The sequence below is a fragment of the Cavia porcellus genome, unplaced genomic scaffold, assembly GCF_034190915.1.
Source record: "Cavia porcellus strain 051 isolate PalLab524CR breed Dunkin Hartley unplaced genomic scaffold, mCavPor4.1 scaffold_11, whole genome shotgun sequence".
Classification (NCBI taxonomy): Eukaryota; Metazoa; Chordata; class Mammalia; order Rodentia; family Caviidae; genus Cavia; species Cavia porcellus.
In genome coordinates this window covers 49,532,734-49,555,848 of record NW_026947494.1, presented here as the reverse complement: position 1 = coordinate 49,555,848, position 23,115 = coordinate 49,532,734, and the positions used below count along the sequence as shown (strand labels likewise).

General features: G+C 36.2%; 1 protein-coding gene and 1 non-coding gene across 5 annotated transcripts in view; one reads left to right on the top strand and one right to left on the bottom strand.

The window, feature by feature from the left end:
- Ndufaf2 (NADH:ubiquinone oxidoreductase complex assembly factor 2) overlaps positions 1–23,115 on the bottom strand; it is a 200,387-nt gene that overhangs the window by 21,710 nt on the left and 155,562 nt on the right. For 2 of the 4 annotated variants that reach the window (XM_063258214.1, XM_063258215.1), the window contains one exon: positions 848–961. The exons of the other annotated variants lie outside the window; for them this stretch is intronic. In XM_063258214.1, the coding sequence (XP_063114284.1) occupies positions 848–961 (114 nt within the window). The remainder of the gene's footprint in view (positions 1–847; positions 962–23,115) is intronic. 4 annotated transcript variants of the gene reach the window in all.
- Positions 11,287–11,418, top strand: LOC111754815 (small nucleolar RNA SNORA63). Its single transcript, XR_002789485.1, has one exon. It is a non-coding gene; the product is annotated as a small nucleolar RNA SNORA63 (small nucleolar RNA).

Genomic DNA, 23,115 nt, shown 5'->3' with positions numbered 1-23,115 from the left:
CTAGATGATGCAAAGAAGATTACTCTAAAATTAACTGTAAGTAGTGAAAACTTGAAAGTGACACAAATGGCATAAAAACTTGTTTACAGAAATAACAATAGAAAATTTTCTGAATATGGGGACTTAAAAAGTAAGGAAGGCATATAAAAACCAAAATTACCAACATCAGAGGACTTCTTCCTGACACATCATAGTCAAAATCCAGAAGATCAACACAAGGACAAAATCTTAAAAGCTGTTAGAGAAAAATAACAAATCATTTAGGTAAACCCATGAGAATTACAGAAGACTTCCTAACACATACCTTAAAGGCCAGGAGAGTTTAGATTGAAGTGTTTATGACCTCTAAAAAAAAATAACTTCAAATTCAGACATATAGTATAAAACTATCTGAAGCTGATGGAGAAATAGTCTTTCCATAAGAAACAACCCTTAAGAAATTCATGAACATCAAATGTTTGAAAAAGTTCACAAGTATATCCTCCAAAGAGACAATGAAGCCAACAATGCCAAAAACTCTAATGAAATAAACAGACTGAGATGGGTGAGCAATTAAGCAGAAGGGGAAGAAAGGGAACCAGCAAAAGTAATGCAATGCGGGAGTTTGGAAGAACATGGCGGATAGATAGCAGCACCCTCGGAGGCTCTCTGAGAAACTGCACTTGAAATCCAGGAATGGTGCTGGGCAGGAAGTCCTAGGTAAGGGAGGATATTCTTTGCCAACCCAGGAACGAACTAAATTAAGAGAAACCAACTGGAAACACAATCCCGGTGATACAGCAGGAACAGATAAGGTCTCAGCACGGAAGCCGGACCCCGTGCTACTGGAAACTGTGATTTGAATTACCTGCAGCCACTGTTGTGTCCTGGTCAGCACAGCAGGGAGAGAGGCGTGAAAGCTCGGAGAGTGGGGAGCGTTGGAAGGAGTTGGGAGCCGGGACTGGCCAGGTGCCGCAACAACCTGTGGTGAGTGGGCAAATTGAGACCCTCCCATAGAGAAGGAGGCTTCAGCGGAGGACATACTCGGACCGGGCAGACTTCCCAGAATGAGATGCTACAGTGACTTTAGTCACATATCCCCCTCTCAAGCGGGATTGGTGGGGAGTGCTGCTAGCTGAGACCCAATAGGCTAGCCCAACTCAGGTCCCAGTGCCTGGAGGTGCACCCTAGCAGTGAAGCCTTCGGGAGGTTGACCTGGAGGGGCGGGCCTGGCATAGACTTCCCAGGTCTGGGTCTCCCTGGTGCGCTGTGTTGGGTGGGAACACCTAGCCAGCACAATTCAAACAGACTGTGGCTGACAGGGAAGGAAGCTGGGCCTCCTATAAATGCTTAAATATAAGGAACAAAGAATATGGGAAGAGGGAGCAACAAGAAGGGGTCCTCGGCCCCCAATCTTGAGAAACATGCAATAGCAGACACGGCACCAATAGACAAAAGCGCTATCTCCAGAGCCTCATAGACGAGTTCAGGAATAAAGTCATTAATGACCTGAAACAAGACATAAGCAGAATAGTTAGAGAAATGCTAAGTACCGCCCAAGAAAAAACAGATGGTGGAATGGAAGAACAGAAAAAAAGGGGAGAATTGTTTGATGGAGAAGATAGAGAAAACATAGAATACGTAAAGCAGGTTCAAAGAGATTACCAGGAAACTAAACTGGCATAACAGCTTGAAAGAAACTAAGGACAGATTATCTGAACTGGAGGGCAGATTTGTAATATGGGAGCATGAAATGAAAAACTTCTTAAAAATAACAAAAAAACAAACAGCAACAATACAAAAAACTAGAAGATGATAAGAGGATCTATAACTTAAGAATTAAGAACGTAAGAGAAGAAGTGGGGACACAAACAAATCGACTACAAAAGCTATTCACAGAAATAATCCAAGAGAATTTCCCTAATTTAGCAAATGGTAAAGATACTCAAATATATGAGGCATACAGGACTCCAGCCACCTACATCCCATTATCTATTATGTCCATCCTTTTGATTTGACTGACTCTGATATGTCACATTTGGTTTTACTCTCTTCAAAAAAAGTAATAAGAACTGTGGGAGTAATAAAACCCAAAATATGTAACTGTCATTGTACAAAAGAAAAGAAAAGAAAGTGCTCTAAAGCTTGTAACTGCATATATGTTTAAGTGTATAAGATAGATAACCATATTACTGAGTGTTTTTTGGATCACTGAACAAAACTGTTTGCACTCTCACTGTTTGAAGGTCCACTTTATATGCTTCAAGTTTGTAACTTGAACAACTATTTCTAAGATGAGAATATGTAATCTATTAACTAGTGATTTCTTACTGTTTATTTTTTCAATTTTGTATTACTTGCACCCTTTTTGTTTTTTTCCTTTTTCTCCTTAAATAAAAAAAACAATGACATCTATGAAATCTCTGACAAAAAAAATTAATGCAATGCAATGACAGGAATAAGTAAATAGCTTTCAATAATAAATCTCAATGGAGATAGTCTTAACTCCTCAATCAAAAGACATAGATTAGCAGATTGGATTTTTAAAAAACCAAGTAACATGCCTTATATAAGAAACACATTTATTCCAAAAAGAAATTCACAGACTAAAAAGTTTAAAGATGGGATACAATATTCCATGCATTGGAATCCAAAAGCAACCAGAAGTAACTATTATATCAATCAATACAATTATCACAGGGGAACTCAGTACCACATTATCACAAGTAGATCAACCAGACAAAAAAATTAACAAAGAAATATCAGAGTTGAATTACACCTTTGAAAAAATGGGCTCAATATATATCTATGGAGTGTTCCACTCAAGAACAACAGAATATAAATTCTTTTCAGCAGCACATGCAACTTTTTGAAAAACAGACTACAAGCTTGCCTATAAAGTATGCATGAATAAAGGGAAAGAAGTGAAATTATCCCATGTATATTTATCAGATGACAGTGCAATGAAACTAGAAATAAGTGGCAAAATAAAATGAAGAAATTATGAAACATATAGAAATCAATCCATTCTTCAATAGTCAGTGGGTTACAGAAGAAATAAAGGGAGAAATTAGACAGTTCCTAGAATCAAATGATAATACCAGTACAACACACCAGAACCCAAGGGGCACGATGAAAGCAATCCTATTAGGGAAGTTTAAAGTTGTAAATACCCATGTTATGGCTTGTATCTAGATAACCCCCAAAGCCTCGTGCATTCATAGATGGGGCTTTTGGGACATGATGGGTTTGAGAGTGTGTGATACTGGATCATGGGTGTGTGATACTGAATTAGTCTGCTGATGGGTTTATCCCTGGGTGTGATGCTTGGAAGTGAAACCTGATGAGAGGAGGTGGGGCACTGTGGGCATGGCCTAGTGATACAGAGACAGAGACAGGGACAGAGACATAGATATTCTGTCTTGGGCACTTGCTGATTTTTGCCATGCCACGCCATGAACTGATTCTCCTCTGCCATGTCATCCTGCCTTAGATTAGCTCACTACTCTTTTAACTTATGGGTGTCAAGTGTTTTGTCCCAGCAACAAGAAAATAACTAGAACAGGTTTCAGTACCAGACACCTGGGGATGCTGCTGGGACATTACCTGATTATGTGGTTGAGAAGCCTCTGGAACTGATCTGTGGGAGGAGTTTGGAAAGGTTTGGAAATATTAGCTGGAGAAACAGCCCTAGAATGCTCTGAGCCATGTCTGGTGGAACATTCTGGTTGGAAATCAGAAGACCAGAAAGCTGATAGAAATGTAGTTAGTAATGACTAGGCCTCAGGAGGTTTAAACTGGAAAGGAATCTATTGGCTGTTGGACTCCTGGCCATGTATATTACACTTCAGCAGAAAATGTGTCTGCATTTTGCTTATGTCTTGAGAACTAGACTATGGGCACTGGACTAATTCATCTGGTGGAAGAAATTTCAAAGCCATCTAGTGCTGAAGCAGTGGCATGACTACTGTTGTATGCTTTTAGCCATATCTACTTGGAGTCTCGAGAGCAAAGGATCTAGCAAAATGATTTAAAATGTTTTGAGTTTCACCAGAAAGAAAGCTCTGGTAAAGTCATAGCTTGCAAAGATGGAACAGAGAACTTGGCTGCTGAAAAGATTAGCATTAAAAAAGTCAAGTATTAAATGATGGATATGGTGGCACATGCCTGTAGTCTCAGCACTTGGGAGGTTGAGGCAGAAGGATCACTGAGAGTTTGAGGTCAATCTTGGTTACATAAATAAGTTCAAGGCCAGCCTGAACTACACAGTGAGACTCTATCTCAAACCAAACCAAACCAAACCAAACCAAACCAAACCAAACCAAACCAAACCAAGTACTTTGGAACAGGATAATACAAAAGATGGCCTAAGGGTATTACAAGAAATAGTAGGCTCAAAACTGCCTTTCAAGGCTCAAAATTACATAGGTGAAAGACTTCTCTTTGGGAAACAAGCCCCAGGGCACTATGTTCTAGAATGATGGTGGCCTAGGGAACTTTTTCTTTAGGATTGGAGTCACAGCAATCAGTAATCCAGGCACTCCACCCATATAACCCAGAGACAATGAAGCCTGGCTACTGCTCCAGCTGGTGGCAGACCTTGGTATCATTTACATGGCACAGGTTTTAGGTACATGCAGAATGCAAAAGCTGTTGCTTCAGGAAGGCTTCCCCTTAAGGGTTTAGAAGAAGACCAATCTTTTTAGTGAATATAGACACAAAAATCCTCAACAAGATATTGGCAAATAGAAAGCAAAGGATCATCAAAAAGATCACACATTATGACCAAGTAGGCTTCACCCCAGGGATGCAAGGATGATTCAATATACACAAATCAATAAATGGAATAAATCACATAGACAGAAGCAAGGACAAAAAACAAACGATCATCTCAAAAAATGTAGAAAAAGCTCAACAAAATTCAACATCCTTTCCCGATAAAAATCCTTAAAGATAGTATCTTTTATTGCCCTCTGATCAAAGCCATTTATGACAAAATCTACTGCCAACATCATATTAAGTGGGAAAAAATGGAAAGATTTCCCTCTAAAATCATGAACAAGACAAGGATGTCTACTATCACCACTCCTGTTTAGTATAATACCCAAAACTTTAGTGAGAGCAATCAATCAGGCAAGAGAAAGAAACAAAAGGGATATGCATGGGAAGAAAGAAGTCAAATTGATAGTATTTAGTGATGACATGATGCTCTACATAGAAGACCTAAACAATTACATCAATAGATTTCTAGAATGAATACTCGCATTCAGTAGTACAACAGAATTGAACTCAATATACACACACAAAAATGAATAATGTTTCAATAATTAGAGTGTATCAGGGAGAGTTTACTAGAGAAACAGATGTAACATAAGACTACAAATGCATAAGAAAATACAAGATTGGCCTACAATGGTCAGCCACAGTCAGATAACGGAGTTTGCAGAGGGTGTTTGCATGCTGGAGGTTGAGGGTCCAGGCCATGGCTGGAGTTTACTATACTGTACCATGCAAGTCTATATCAGGAGGCAGATCAGTCTGTGACAGAACCCTGAATTCTATGATGTAAAACTTAAGAGTCTACAATGAAGGCTGAAGAGTCTAAGATGAAGGTTAAAGAGTCCCAGGCAGAAGCCAAACAGTCTATGCCAGGAGATGACATCCAAGCTGAAGGTGAAGACTTGAGCTCCTCTGAAGAACCAGCAATCAGTTTCTCCCCATGTATCTTTTTAAAAAAACTTTTTATTTAAAGAAAGACAAAACAAAACAGAAAACAGGTAGAAATAGTACATACTTTCAAAGGAAAAAATGAACAGTAGTAAATCACTAGTTGACGTTTACATATTTTCCTCTTACAAATAATTGTTCAAGATACAAAAGTGGAACATATAAATGGGAATTCAAACAGGGAGACTGCAAATAGTTCTGTTCAACTATCTAATAAAAACTTAGTAATATGGTCATCAACCCTATACATTTAAACATACACACATATATCCATATCTTCATTTATGTTGAGATTAAACAAGCCAAAGCAGACTAAAATAACTCTGAACAAAGAATAATAATATTGCTGGATTTCACAGCATGACACTCCGGAACCAGCCTTGAGTATTGTAGTGCCTTTTTTTCCTTTAAAGTGTTTGTTCATGTCATCATGTATCATAAGATCAGTTCTTGTAAATTGTTTATAGGTTTTATGCAAGAATCAGTCTTAACATGTATTTCTATCCTTTCTATATTAGAGGGAGAAACAGAACAAGCAGGACAGAATGAAACATATTCCTATAGACACATAAAACTAAAAAGACATATAAAACTGCTGTACAAGGAGTTCTACCATGGTTACTGTGTTGTATCTTGTTATCATCAATCGAATTGGCTATATTATCAGATATAGTATAATTGAATATATCAGTACATAACAGTATTAATAGAAATATAACTTTGTAGATAGTGTAGAACTATAAAAATATGTAGTAATCAAACCAGAATGGGTATCGAATCATTGTCATTTTCAGTATAGTTGTCTATATTCTCTGACTTGATACTATCAATCTTAACAGTTTTGAATAAAATCTGTCAATAACAGCAATCAAAAAAATCATATTTAACTAAGATCAGTCATGATATAACAGTATAAGTTATACAGGGATCCAGATTAAGTTAACAGGAAATTAAAGATGATTACTATGTGATAGTCTGATATTTTTGGGATAACTGTCTGTGTCCTCAGATCTAGTGTTTGTATACAAACTGGGATGGAATAAGTTCTATCTAAGCAGAGTGGTGCAAGTAATATGGGTTTTAATTCCTGATACACTATTAGCAAAATCTACTGCTGTCTTTTTAAAGACTATTCCTCCCCTGTCACTCCCCCAGGGTGTACTGTGCATTTTTGGGTCTCTTCAACACGCTTGGTTTTATATTGGGGGGGGGGGTAAATAGCAGGTTCCTGCTATTTACCTGCTATTTACCTAAGCATTTCTGAACTTTCTCACTCCTGGGCTTGATCTCTAGCTGTATTTCTTTACCTATTAAAGACAATCTTTGCAACCTATCCATAAATACTGATCTAGTTGGCCCTATTACTCTCTGGTTCCCTATCACATAGCGTTCTGTTTTCTCATATTTGATTTTGGTCCATATACCCTTCTTCAGGTTAATTATATTTCCTATAAAGAGCATCTTGGTGGACCCCACCTCTTGATCCACTCTGCCTGCGACTCTCTGTTTTTTCCCTTAATTTAGTGTATCTAGGCCATCTATATTAGAAATTATATCCAATCTTCTCTGCCTCATTTCTGTTGTGCTCTTTTTCCATCATTAGCTGTCTGTCTTCTTCATTTTGCTTTTGTTCCATTCATTGGGGCCTCTCTGCCACTGTTCCTGAAATCCTGATTCTCTCTCTTTAGAATGTACTGTAGTATTCTCTGTAGAGTTGGATTGGTGGTTGTGAATTCCTCCAGTTCCTCTTTATCTTGGAAGCATCTTGTTTCTTCATTAATTTCCAGGGATAAATTTTCAGGGTACATCAATCTGGGCTGGAGGTTATTTTTTTTCAGGGCTTGGAATACTTCGCTCCATGTTCTCCTCATTTTGATGGTTTGTGCTGAGAAGTCTGCCGTAGTTCTGATGGGCTTTCCCTTGTAAGTAATCTGTTTCTTGTCTCTGACAGCTTTTAATATTCTGTTCTTATACTGGATTTCTGGGTGGAGTTCTATTTTGGTTGTAGGTGGCTGGAGTTCTATATGCCTCATACATCTGAATATCTTTTCCTTTTCCTATGTTTACAAAGTTTTCCTTAATTATTTCTGTGAATAGCCTTTGTAGTTCCTTTGTTTGTACCCCTGCTTTTTCATTCACATTCTTTTTCTTTTTTTTATCGGTACCGGGGATCGAACTAATGACTGCCTGCTTGCAAGGCAGGAGCTTATGCCGCTAAGCTAAATCCCCAGCCTCTTCATTCACATTCTTTATTCTCAAATTATAGATCCTCTTGTCATCTTCTAGCCTTTGTATTGTTACTGCTTGTTTCCTTGTTATTTTTAAGAAATTTTTCCTTTCATGATTCCACATTGCAAACCTGTCCTCCAGTTCAGATAATCTATCCTTAGTGTTTCTTTCAAGCAGTTTTGCCAGCTTTCAATTGAGTTTTTAATTTCCTGGTAATCTCTTTGAACCTGCTTCATGTATTCTATGTTTTTTCTATTTTCTTTATCAAACAATCCCCCCCCCTTTTTAATGTTCCTCCATTCTTCCATCTGTTTTTTCTTGAGAGGTGCTTAGCATTTCTTTTATTATTCTATTTGTATCTTGCTTTACTTGGTTAAATACTTCACTTTTGAACTTATCTATGAGGTCCCGAAGATATTGCTTTGTGTCCACTGGTGCCATGTCTGATATTGCATGTTTTCCATCCTCAATCTCCTTTGCATTTACCTTTCCTGGATCAATGTTCTCCGGGTTGGTGGCTAGGGACCATTTCTTGTTGCTTCTTCTCATATTTTTTGTTCCTTCCATACAGGTGTATATAGGAAGCCCCAGTTTCTTTCTTTGTTGGTTACAGTTCATCTGAAGTGCATTGACTAGGTGCTCCCACCCACTGCAGTGTACTACAGAGGTACAGACTGGGGCAGCCTATGCTGGGCCCTCCCCTCTGGGTCAGTCAATCTGCTGAGGGCTTCACTGCATTAGGGTGTGCTGCCAGGTGTAGGGACTTGGTTTGGGCTAGTCTATTGGGTCTCAGTCCAGGGTGTGACCCAAGTCAAGTGTTCCTCACCAATCCCGCTTGAGATGGGAGCAGTTACTGAAGTCACTGCAGCTCCTTGTTCTCGCTAATCTGCCTGGTCCTAGAATGTCATATGTTGGAGCCCCTTTTTCTATGGAAGGGTTTTATTCCCACCACAGGTCGATGCAGGTTCCCCACCAGCTCAGCTCTCTGTTTGGTTCACCGACTCCTGTCCTCAGTGCGAGTGCATCTCCCATGAGCTGAAGCGGAGGCAGGCTTTTGGGTAGCTCGGTAAGCCTCAGCTGTGTGAGCTTTTGGAAGTTTCAGTCCATACTCAGTTGGCTCCCAGGCAGGATGGCATGGTAGGGCCACAGTTCATGGCAGGTGCAAAACCCCTCATGTGTCTTTTATTGTATGCATGCTACTCCCCTGGCCTGGGTACAGCACTCATACCATCTGTGTGCCCTCTTCTTGCACAGGCTGAGGATATTACAAACTAGAGACCCTGGCCCCTCATCACTTGGTTAAATTTATGACCTTCTCAAATTGACACAATGAACAATGTCCTAGAATGGTAATGGTTTGTCCTCTACACCCCAGAATGTAGAGCTGCTGAATTAGTTAAGTTTTTAGACTTCTCAGGTTAACCTAATGTATAAATCATACAGAGAGAATCAGGGAAACAATACCATTCACAATAATGTCAAGAAAATTTTAATGCTTAGGAATTAACCTAACCAAGGAAGTGAAATACACCTACAAGGAAAACTATACTATTCTGAAAAAGATTGAAAAGGATATCATAAAATGAAAAGATATCTCATGTATCTATATAGGCAGAAGCAATACTGTCAAGTGGCCCAAAACTGATATACATTTTAATACATTTATAATCAGAATACCAACAGCATTCCTACTTGAACTAGAAAAATCAATCCTAAAATTTACATGGAACTAGAAGAGATTCAGAAGAGACCAAAAGTAATCCTATGTATCAAGAGCAAAGCAGGAAACATAACAAAGATTTCACTTTACATTACAAAGCTACAGTGATAAAAATAGCATGGTACTGTCACAGAAACAGACATGGAGACCAGTGAAAAGAATAGAAGATGCAGAAAAATTTGAGGCATGTTAAACTAGTTGATCTTTGACAAAGGGTGAAATACATGGAGGGAAGATAAATTCTTTAGTAAATGATGTTGGGAAAATTGGCAATCCACTGGCAGAAGATTCAATATAGAGCCACACCTCTTATCATGTATTAAACTAAAATCAAAATGGATCCAAGACCTAAATATTAAAGCAGACACACTACTTGAAGATAAAATAGGTAAAACTGTTCACGGCATAACCATAGGCAAGCAATTTATGAAACAAACATCAGTTGCACAAGAAATCATATCAAGAATCAATAAATGAGATTAAATCAAACTTAAAAGTATCTGCACAGCAAATGAAACAACCCACTGCGGAAGAGAGAATTTAAAAAAGGGAAAGCATTTTTGCTAGATACTTATTGAACAGATGGCTAATTTCTAGAATGCATATTAAGAACTAAAAAAAGTTAGTCTCCAAAATAAGAGACCAAATCAGTAAATAAGCAATATTTGCTTTCCCACGGGGTAAGAGAGAAGAGAGATAACAGGAAGGAAAACAGGCCTTTTTTGAGGGGCTGGGAGAGCTGCTGAAGAGACACAGCACCTTTCAGAAGCTTCAGGAAAAATCTGGACTCTTTGGTTGGAACTTACCAGGGGCAGAGATAAAGAGGAGGTGGAATGACTTATTGAAGCTGATAGGAGGAGCCTTTTTGCATGTATGAAAAGCCAGAGGTTTGACTTGTGGGTCTGGGAAAAGACCACAAAGGGCTCTTGTCTAGCACCTAAAGGAGCTCTTACATGAGGAAAAACCTGTCAAGCAATTGAAGAAGTAAGAATGGTGAACAAATGCAAGAAAAAATCCTCAGCACCTCTGGCTGTTAGAGGACACAAACTATGGGCTGGGGATTTAGCTCAGTGGCATAAGCATCTGCCTGGCAAGCACAAGGTCGTGAGTTCAATCTCTGGTACCACAAAAAAATAAACAAACAAAAAACCCCCAAACAAACAAAAACCAAATTAAAACAACACTTAGATTTCATCTTATTCCAGAAAGAATGAGTGTTATAAAAAAATCAGTAGCAAATGCCAGCAAGGCTGCAGGGGATAAAGGAACACTTTTATAATTTTGGTGGAAATGTAAACTAATATAATCACTATGGAAATCAGTATGGATATTTCTCAATAAACTAAAAAATAAATTCCATTTCATTTTGTAGATATCTTCCTCAAAGAGGTAAAGACACCATATCATGGTGAAACAAACCCGTATTTACAGCAGCACATTTCATAACAGCTAAATCTTGGAAACAGTCTTTATGTCCTCCAACAGATGAATGATAAAGAAAATGAGCTGCATACATACATTGAAGCATGAATCAGCCATCAAAATACCTCCGAGGTAGTTTCCTGAAAGAGTTAAAAATAATCATACCACAGTGTTATATGCGCACTCAATTTTATAGGAGCACAGGTTGTAAGCAGGATTCAGACTACAACATGGCTGTAAAGTGCTATGCTGTCGTTACCCCTGCTCAAAATAAAGTTGTTTCTTAACTATACCTGTCTGCCATGCCTGTATAGCAGCCAGGGACACTTGGTCTCATACATGGTGAAAAAAAAAAAAAAAAAAGAAAAGAAAAAAAGAAGCACAGGTTGTAATAGCTAAATCTTGGAAACAGCCTAGATGCCCATCAATGGACAGATGAACAAAGAAGATGTGGGTTTTACAGCAAAGAATACTACTATGTCATAAAGAAGGATACATGTAAGACATTTAAAAAATGAAATAAATCAGACACATGTTTAAATGTAACATTGTTTCCCTTGTATGAGAAACACAAAGGGTAAGTAAGGACCAAAATGGATGACAGACACTGGGAGTGTGAAGAAAATGATTAAATGGGAAAAGGAACAAAGGAAGTCAGAGGGATAATAGAGGCAGTAAGGATAAGAAACAAAGAATGGAAAGAAAACATAGAATCAAATTTTTATAAAGGGAGAAGTGAAGGATTGAATGGAAGGGACAGGGATGGGGAAAAAAAGAATTAAGATATAATATGTAAAATTCCCCAAGATGTATGTCAAAGATGTACCAATGAAATTAATTAAAAATTAAGTGGAAATATACTTGTAAAGATACTCAATCTTTTATGTTTAAAGACATACAAATTAAGAATTAATTTTTTTTTTTGTCTTTTGGTACTGGGGATTGAACTCACAATTTCACGTTTGCCAAGCAGGCATTTATGCCACTGAGCTAAACCCTTGGCCATTAAAGACATACAAATTAGATCATATTTAAAAAAAGAAAATGTGATACATATACACATTGAAGTACCAATCTGCCAAAAAGAAGGATAAATTCGAGTCATTTGCAGACAAATGGATGTACCTTGAGACCATAATGTTAAGTGAAATCTGTTACACATACAAGCATAAACATCACATCAGAAGCCCAACATAAAGTAAAGAAGGAAATAAAAGATACATAACAGGAAACAGTGAGCTGGAACTTTTGTAAACAGGAAGGGGATCAAGAGAAGGAGGACGGTGGAAGAAGGGAAGTGGAATGGGATAAAAAAGAATTAATACCTACCAAATCCCCACAATGAATTTAATCATTATATATTACATATATGTACTAATAAAAACATGTAAAACAAATATTGAAATTTAAAACATTCTTGTCTTTTATATCCACTAAAAAGTCTGGACTGTATAGTAGTTTTTTCCCTATACATACATTGACATATACATAATATAAACATAATGTATCTCATTTACAAATATATTTGTAAATACTAACTGAAAAAGTTTATAAAACAGTATTCATTGTGTATGATGGTTATGTTCACTTAATATTTTTTATAATCTTTTTGTGTCAATATATGGATACACATTACCCTTCTTAACGACTAGCAAGTAACTAATAATCCATTACAGAGGAATAAATTTTATTCACCAATCCCCTATAGATGGACATTTAGAATGCTTCATATTTTATAATACCCTGTATAAAATTTTTATGAATTTATCATTCATCTACAGGTGTCGTCTATAAATGAGAGCTGCTACATCAAAAGTTTCTCATATTGGGAAAATTATTACCTAGTAAAGAGTTAATAACACTTTCATCTGTACTTATGTACTTTTACTATATGGTGACTTATAATACCTGTTTCTCTGAAACTTTGTCAATAGAAAAAAATAAATCCCTGTTTGTCCAGTAATTTAAAATTCTTCCACACTCATCTTTGGCTTACTTATTAATTTTGTCTAGGAGTTTGATTTTAACTACACAAAAATGGAAATTTCTTGTGTGATCAGATTTGCCAATCTTTTCATCACGATATTATTGGCTTTGGTGTCACATCGCTCACCTTTCATCTTGGGTGCTCCTTTTCATCCTTCGCTTCTCTATCTGGATATCACCTCCACAAATCAGCTCTCCTACACTTTACCCCTAATAAAGAAGACTGTGCCGGGTGTGGCACATATCTGTAATCCCAGCACTCAGGAGGCTGAGGCAGGAAGATCATTGAGAGTTTGAGATCAGCCAGGGCTAAAAAGTGAGCTCAAGGCCAGCCTGAATTGCATGGTGAGACCCTGTCTCAAACACACACACACACACACACACACACACACACACACAGACGGAAGGTTGTGCCTATTAGTTTCTTAGATTTTTGCTTTTTCCTGCAGAGTGCTTCATTTTTAATGATCCATTTTCAGTAAGTATTTCTTGTCTGTTTCTCTCACTACAGTATAAAACCCCATGAGGACAACTATGTTTCCCAGGCCATCCTGGTATTAGCTCTGTTCATTAACCTCTAGTATAAAGCTGCTACTCAGCAGTTATTTGTTGAACAAATTTTAGTTCCTTCCTTCCTTCCTAGGGTCTACTTGTTTTCTCTTGATCAGTATTCTTTCTAGTAAGTTACTGAATAATAAAGGCAGTTGAAATAGCCCTTGTTTAAAAAAGTTATTTAGCGAGAAGAAATAAATCTCATTCAGGAAAAAAAAAAAGTGAAAACCAAGAGAAAACTCTCACACCAGGCATGAATGAACACTACCAGAGGGCAACTGAGTCTGGTAAGTTATATATGATTTTTAAAAAAATTCTTCTGGTTCAAGAACTTGTAATGCTACTTTCATGATATAAGATATATCTAAGATCTGTATTTCAAGAATTTGGATGCTTTCAAAATCTATTGTTAATTTCGTTTTGAAAATGAATACACAAACTTAATATAAAAGGAGGAATTTTGTGATGTCAGAGCACCCCAAAATTTAGGAACTTGAAATAATTCCCTTTGGAATCTTCTGTGATGTTGATTAATCACTTATTTCAAAGAAAGTGACATTTGCTTCAGGTATTTAAGTATAATCTTTAGCAACAACACTGGCCAGTTCCTTGAAAGTCTTAGGAATACAAGCTGAAGGCCAAGATATTATGGTTTGCTACTTGCTGGGTCAAAGAGCTCATTTCAAACATATGATAGATGGATATTTTTGAAAATAATTCTTATAATGTCTCCTTTATATAATAAGGGGTTTTATAAAGGTAGAAGACATTAAGAAAGCTATCTGGAATTTTTTTTCAAGAATACCTGAACATAAAATGCAAAGATCATAACATGAGCTTAACATGATTAGAATGAACAGAAGTTGGGTTCAATATTTACATTTTATTATCAGTTACTTGTAAATATTTTGCTTTCGGTTTTTTAAGGACGGGGGGGGGAGTCTCACTATGTTGCCTAGGCCAGCTTGAAATTTTGGACTCAAGTGGCATCATGCCCAGCTTGTTTCTTAAATTAAGAGACAATTTGATGCTTTCTTAGGTGAATGGATGAAATGTATTCACTGAACACATCGCTGAACTATTGCTTGTAATTATTTTGCACTACATGAATGAATTTTACTTATTTTTATAGATAAATTTTATTACTAAGTATTACTCTAGCATGGTAACATGTCCTGGCTTTTAAATTTTATTGAATTTATATGTAGTATAAATTTATCAGAAAAAACAGCCACTCAGATACAAAAATATAGAAATCATTCTGCAGAAAATCTTATTAGTGAAGTTATTTTCAACAAACACAAACAAATGAAATGTCTTTCAGTTTTTTTTTGTTTGTTTTGATTTTTGGTACCAAGGATCAAACTCATGACCTCATGCTTGTCAGGCAAGTGCTATACCGCTAAGCCAAATCCCCAGTCCTATGAAATGTCTTTAAGATAAACTTCCATGTAATTTAGTGATCATCAATAATACAATTAGACTAATTTTATGGGAGCAACAAGTACTGAGTTTTAGGATTATTAGTCCTCACTAAAATACACTTTTTTCCTTGTCTTAAAGAGAGACTGTCAAAACAGATGATTAAAAAAAAGCTATAAAAAGTTTGAAAGAAAATAAGATCATATCATATCATAAAAACTTCTTTCTAACATTTTACCTTATGTCCAATTGTGCAAGTCAGAAAATATTTAATTTTATTAATGTATATCAAGAACTTCATATATTAAAGATGAAAAACAGTATGTTTTTAACCTAAATGTCATTCTTAAATGTATAAGTGCACAAATGCATAATTTTAATGAAAAATAAATAAATATATAACTTATGGCATTTATTTGAAGCAAAAAGTTCTTCTATATAATATCATCCATTAAAAATGGATCTTTCCTTTGGTACTAATGCACTGTCTTTTAGTAAAATCAATTTACTCAGATAATGATATGATTGGATACAAAGGATTGAGGATACACTTAATATAGAATATATTGAGCTATGTTATTATTTTACAATATGGTGGTCATGCTTTAAAAGTTATCTAAGATTACCGTGGGAATTAAAATCAAAATGTTTGATTCATAACAAATGAAAACAGTCATCTCTAATATTGAAAATATGAGCATCATAGTTAATACCAAGCTAAACTTATGTTCCATACTGGGGAATGAATCTAAGCACTTTATCTGAAGGTCTCTAATTCTTTAAGTAAACATTTTACTTCATCAATAGAGACATTTTAAAACATAGATTATATTCTATTTAAGTAATTTTCTAATTAAATACTAAGTCCATATTACTGACATGCATTTTGACTCTAATAAAAACTAAAAAAAAATTATTACTCTTAAAATAAAAAATACAGGCATATGGCCTCAACTTTAAATGATGTAGAAAGATTTAGAGTTGAAAAAGTAGCATTTCCCCTCACATATGCCCAACTACCTACTTTTTATTCCAGAGGCAGCTACTGTATTCTCCTATAGATGCTACCAGGCCCATAATTCCACATTTTCTTCACTATAATAATAATCATAATAATAAATAATGAAGTTTAGACTCCCAACTTACCATGTGAGGATTTTAGATAATGAAAAATTAGTCTACTCTCCAAATGTATACTTGTATTGGTCATATATAGAGCAATAAGCATAAGAAGAAAGTTGACAATATTCAGTGATGAAAATTTAAAAGCATCAGCAGGGGTGTAGGAGTTAGGAGAAAATCATCATTCAAAACACATGTCAACAAAAGCCTGTAATCATTCCTCAGATAAAGGATTACTACTGAGAACATATAAACAACTCAAAAAAAGTCAGACCTCTCAAATTTAAAGATCCAATCCAAAAATAGGCATCTGAGATGAACACATTCTGCTCAGATGAAGAAATACAAACAGCAAATAAATATATGAAAAAAATGTTCAGCATCACTGGTCATATAGAGAGAAATGAATTAAAATAACAGTGAGATTCCACCTCACCCTGGAAAGAGTGGGTGATCAAGAAATCAACTGATAACAAATGCTGGAGGGGGGATGGGGAAAAAGGAACCCTTCTCCACTGTTGATGGGAATACAGATCGGTGCAATCACTATGGAAATCAATGTGGAGATTCCTCAAAAAACTAGGGTTGGAGGTCCCAACTGACCCAGCTATTTCCCTTCTGGGTATCTTCCTAGAATTAAAAACATTAAAAACACAGAGAAACTTGTACACTCATGTTTATAGCAGCACAATTTTCAATAGCTAGATCTTGGAAACAACCCAAATGACCATCAACTGAGGAATGGATAAAAAAGATGTGGTATTTTTATACAATGGAGTACTACTCAGCCACGGAGAAGGATAAATCGGAGACATTTCTAGGTAAATGGATGGAACTCAAGACCATACTCATAAGGAAGATAAACCAGATGTACATGTGAAAACATTATATTATTTCCCTAGTGTGAGAAGCTGAAAGAGTAATACGACGCAAAATGTAGAATAGATATTGTAAACTGGGAAGAAGTTTCATAAGAGAAACTGGGATGGGGGAATGGAGAAGGAAGGGCAAAGTAAAAAAAAAAAAATATATATATATATGTATATATTACTAATAGTTATACTACTATATATAGTTATACTACCAATTTATCTTAGTTCATTGAAAAGAGGGGTTTGTGCTAATATTTTTGGACAATTAAATGCTAATGTCTTATACTCTGAGTAACTAAAGATAACAAAATGTAATGTATTAACTGTTACCATCTCATCTTGTTTTGAAATGTTATTTTTTTCTCTTAAAAAAAGTCTACCTACTGTCATCTCATCTAGTACTGTGAACAAGTATGAAATATGTGACTCTATGTACAAAAATTTTCTGTTTAAAAATCCTAATAGGGTGTGAAAGGGAAAGAGAAATAGATATAGAGAAACAACGTGAGGAAGTTTAAAGTGAAAAGTCCCACAAAACTGAAGGGTACTGTCTAAGAAAACACGGATTAGCGGCGACAGTCTCGTTTGTGCTGTGCAGTGTGTGGCTGCAGAGCATTTCAAATGTGGTAGGGCGACTTAAATTTAATTTTATTTAATTTTCATTAATTCAAGTCAGAATAGCAACATGTGGCTAGTGGTTACTCTACTAATAATGATCATGATTGGAAATACTAGTATATTATGACAAGAACTTTTAAGATGAGGGACTAATAAGCTCAACAATGATATAACTGCTTCTGTCGTAAGTATGTTCAAAATAATTTTTTTCATAATTTTAAGTAGAAATCTTTAGAAGTTGGAAATAACCATTCAAAAGTGAAGCCATAAAAAATAAGTAATGTAAAGGATAAAGTAATAATACCATGAAGCTAAAGCAAGCTCAACCAAGAAAAAGAAAGAGGAAAAATTAATTTACATAACAGGAAAAGTGCCAATTATCTGCTCAAAGAACACTGCAGCACCTTATCAATACTGGTTGAGCTGCAATGAGGTGGACACCCTAGTTATCTCTCCCTCACTAGGTCCTTTGCACAATCTGTTAGAACCCTTACTAGAAGAAGGGCACCGCTGAGGTAGCACTCTTAATTTTCTCAAGCTTAATTTTTTTGGGTAAAATAGAAAAGTATAGCCTTTATATAGCAAATTCATAAAATATATAGCACCATAAAGAGAAAATAAAATCAACTCAACAGCCAAGGATCACTATTAATTTGTACTGTATTTATGTCCTCTTTTATGTTTTTAATAAATACACAGACTCCCTTACTTTAAAAATAGCTTAAAAAATAAAAATCAAGAGCATAGGCAGATAATTTTCTTCCTTTTAAAATTCATTCTCACATAATGTGTTTATAAAGGTTAAACATGTAAACATGACGTTAACCTGTAAGTGGCTAAACCCACTTGCTAATTAGATCACATTTATACCTTCATTGCTAATTTTGTAAGAACTTGTTTGAACTAAGGTCTCTAGGGGTTAAATAGCTAGCAACATTTATCAATAAGAGATAATGTACTTAGATTTTACAATATATGACAATTTACAAGTCTTTCATCTCCCAATAGGAATGTAAAGTCCAGCAAAATTTTCTCATATCAGTAGTTATATTCATCTCATTAAATTCAGAAATAATTAGGGGCTAGGGGTATGTAGCTTGGTGGTAGAGCACATGCTTAGTATGCATAAGGTCTTGGGTTTGACCCTGGTATTATAACACTGAATAAATATAACTTATTACAAATTAGAGGTACAAATAAAACAACAATTAATGTGCTAATTGTTGTTACCAAATTTTAAAATATGCTAATGATGAAAAGAAAATCTGAATAAAAGAATGACTCAACTTATGACCCAAAGTCTAGCATGGTACTAAAATTAATCATAGTTTTTCAAGTAGAAATTCTTTTACCTCGGTCATACTCTTACTTTTCTGAATAGGATTTGAAGACTCAAAATTCCTGAGCATTCAAAATCCAACTGCCTTTAAAACAAGAAATATAAGCAAAGGTTAATTATCATCTGTGATGGACTTTTACATGTCAGCGTGGCTAGGCTGTGGTATTACAGTTACTGGGAAAGAAAACCTCTGCTCCTGCAAGCAGTAAACTGCATGTACACTTGTAGGCTAAGCCATTCTTGTTCCTGAAGAATTAACTTCATGGTCTCTGAAGTACCTGGTCAAATAATGAATGACAGCCTATATTTTCATTCTACTAAGACAATTTTGGCTGCAAAATTTCCAAGCATATCTGACACACAAACAATTTCAGCAGTGCTACAAAGGAACATGTTGTTTTGTACAACAGAGCCAAGGTATACTCAGATTGCAAAATAAGTTGGCTCACTGAGTTTAATTATCTAGTACTAACTGTTTACATCTTGAGCTCTTGTATACTAAGACCAATTCTGGTTTTTATACAGCTGATGTTAAATAAGTGATCCCAGAGACCTTATTTCAAACAAGTTCTCATGAAATTAGCACAAGTTCTCACAAAATGAAGATATATATGTGAATCTAATTAGCAAGTGGGTGTAGTCTGTTTCCAGGTTAATAACATATTTATGTGTTTAATATTTATAAACGTGTGAATATGATATTGGAGAGAATAAAATATGGAAAGAAAGTCAAAATAAAGGTGTTCCCTGTAGCTGATCACTGATCCCAGTGCTGTGGGCACTGGGATCTTTTGAACAGCCATGTTGAACATGCTTGTCTGAATGTGCTTGACCTGTATGCCCAACGGACAGAGAGGGAGCTTTCTCCTATTAGCGGCTAACCATTGCTGTCAAGGGTTACCTGTCTGTTAACCCTCTCACATGCCCTGCTGTGGTGTCACAGGATAAAGCATGCTCAGTGGAGCTGGGGTGGGATTACACTCACGAGCAGCTGGCTGTACCACAAAGCTGTGTAAAGCTAGAAGGGGAGGATGTAAGGTACAAGAAGCATCCTGCACGGGGCTCTTCCACAAGTGTTTCTTTTTCCACTGGGAGGAAGATTTAAAATCATCTTCAACTACAAAAAAAATAACTATATTTAAAAAAATTCAAATATATTACATTTTTGAAGTTCAAGTTAAAGTAGATGGTTCTATCATGATGAGAAAACAGGAAGGCCTTAGGGCATACAAAATGGAAGACAAAAACAGAAAGACACTACACATCTTCTGCAAAGCAAACATTCAAAGTACTACAGAGTTATTGTCAAATGTAGATTAACATGTCCCCACTGGCTTCAACAACTGGTGGTGCATGCATGACTGTTCCATTGGGCGACGTGCACGACCTGACAGGTTTGTGTCATGCCACCTGATAGGACAGTCACACATGTACCATTGGTGACCTGGCACTGAAACATACAAGTTATAGCCCCATCATGAATGTATAAACCTTCTAAAAATGATATTTTAATATCATTTTTGAATGTGGAGCTCAGAATTATATCTGTACTTTGTATCAAGTCAGGATTCTTGTAGATTTTAATAACTAGTAAAACAATAGCAGATATGACTTTTTAAGTGCTTATTTTGAAGCAGGCACTGAATAAGCACTATTTTTAAAAAAGTTTGTTCTGTTTTTTGGTTCTGGAGTTTAAACCCAGGGCCTCACATATGCTAAACAAATTTCCTACCATGCACTACACCCCCAGCCCTTTTTGTTTTAAGACAAGCTTTTGCTAAGTTAACTAAGCTGGCCTTGAAATTATGATCCTCTGTCTCAGCCTCCCGAGCAGTTGGGATTAAACTGTGTGATAGCACGCCCAGCTTGGGTAAGCATTTTTAAAAAATATTTTTTATTAGTACCTGTTTAAAATACATAATTATTACATTCCATGTGGGAAGTTAGCACACGTGCATAACACGTCTTAATTCTTTCTTCATCTCTTCTCTTTTTCTCCTTCAACTCGCCCTTCACCTTTTGGTCTTCTTCCCATTTGCAAAAGATTTATCTCCCTATTTCCTGTATTGTATTTTGCTCTTCGTTTACATTTCAGGTTTCACACAGAAAAGAAACCATCTGATCTTGTGTCTGATTTAAACCATTTTAATCTTGTGTCTGATTTACTTAACTTAGCATTACAGTCTCAAAGTGTACTCATTTTCCTCCAATTGACTCAAGTCATCTTATCCTTCTTTATGGCAGAGTAGTACTCCAAGCACTTTTTATCAGTTCAGTAGGTGAGTGATTTTTCAAACGTTCCAACTGTGAGCTTTTCAGGGTTTTTCCAGATAAAAGAGTGGACGAGGCAGAGGGAAGAGTTGACGTTGCAGGTTGAATCTGTAAGCAGTCTGCAGTTAGAATTCTGCCTTCCTCATGTATTATCAGTGCTCTTCCCTTGAAGCTTCTCACTGATTAGATGAGGCCCACTCATACAGTACAGGGTAACCTGCTCACTGATTTAAATGTTAATCGCATCTTTAAAATATCTTTGCAGCATTTGGGTACCATGATCTGGTTGAATTGAGTAAGTACATTTTATATAAGCTGATACACAAACATATGTGCAATATATACATATAATAATTAATAATCTTAGAATAATATTATTTTTTTCTGTGGTACTAGGGAGTAAGCCCAGGGAGCAATGAACTCCAACCCCAGCTGAATTTTTTCTTTTTTTTGAGGTGAAGTCTCCCTAAGTTGTCTAGGCTGGTCTTGAGTTTGTGATTCTCCTGCCTCAGCATTCCAAGTACTTGGGATTGTGGGCAAATGCCACTGTGCCATGTTCTCAGTAAGTTTTTGTAGGAAGACATTTTCTGTTATGTGGTTTCTTAAAACTTCATTAGAAAGAGATAAAACACCTATAATCCACTATTTTGATTTCACAACCCACTAGCATATCACATTGATTAAAAACTCTGTCCTTGATAACACATTTATTTACTTATATTTTGTAATGCTGGTAAAGAAATGCATCACAGAAATACTTGAGTGTACTATTAGAAAAGTAAGTGTGTATGAAAATATGAACATAATTGTTATGGTTGGTATCTGGATATCCCCCACAAAGCCTCATGCAGTCATGGGCAGTGGGCCTTTTGAAGGTGGCTGATTCTAGCATTTGTGATTGGTTTGCTGTCTAGCTCTGGGATTGGTAGTATGAATGTTGCATCCATCCAGAGGTGGGTAGCTAGCATACAATATAAGGAGAAGAAAGAGGCTTGCTCCTTCCTTTTGCTCTGATTGTTCCTGGCATCTGCCACAACTGCCATGAACCACTGACCCTCAGCCATGACACCCTGTCTTGGATCCAGCTGTGTATGGACTGAAACCTCCAAAAACTGTAAGCTAAATAAATGTCTCCTTCCCTAATTTGGGGGGTTGTGCATTTTTGTCTCAGTATCAAGAGAAAAGTAACTAAGACAGAATTTGTTATTAGTGGAGTGGGGTTGTTGCTGTCAATATACCTGAGCAGGTGGTTCCAGAGCCTTTGGAAATGGCTTGTGGGAAGAGTATGGAAAGGTTCAGAGATCTCACCTGAAAGAGTAGGCCTGGAATACTTTAGGCTGTTCTGTATGGGAGATGCTGATCAGAGGTCAGAAGACCAGACAAGCATGAAAGACCAGGCGTGGAGGGTTTCTGCTGGGAAGGACTGCATTAGTTTTTGGACTCCAGTCAATGTGTGTTATGGCTTGGCATAAGTTTGTCTGCACTTTGCTCCTGTCCAAAGATTTTGCCTGAGACTGAGATTAAAGGTAACAGATTAATTGATCTAGCAGAAGAAATTTCAAGGCAGTTGAATGTTGAAGTGGTGGTATGGTTATTGGTAGGTCTTTTAACCAGATTTATGTTGTGAATCAAGGGCAAAGACTCCAGCAGGATGATTTAATTTTGATTTAATGTAATTTTGATTTATCAACTAGTGATTTCTTAGCATTAATTTTTTTGAAATTCTGTATTATTTCTACCCTTTTTTGTTTTGCTGTTTTTTCTCTTTAAATTAAAAAAACAAAACCAAACAAAAACATTGTAAATTTGGCTAGAAAGGAAGCTCCAGTAAAGCTGTGGACTATAAAGTTAAGAGT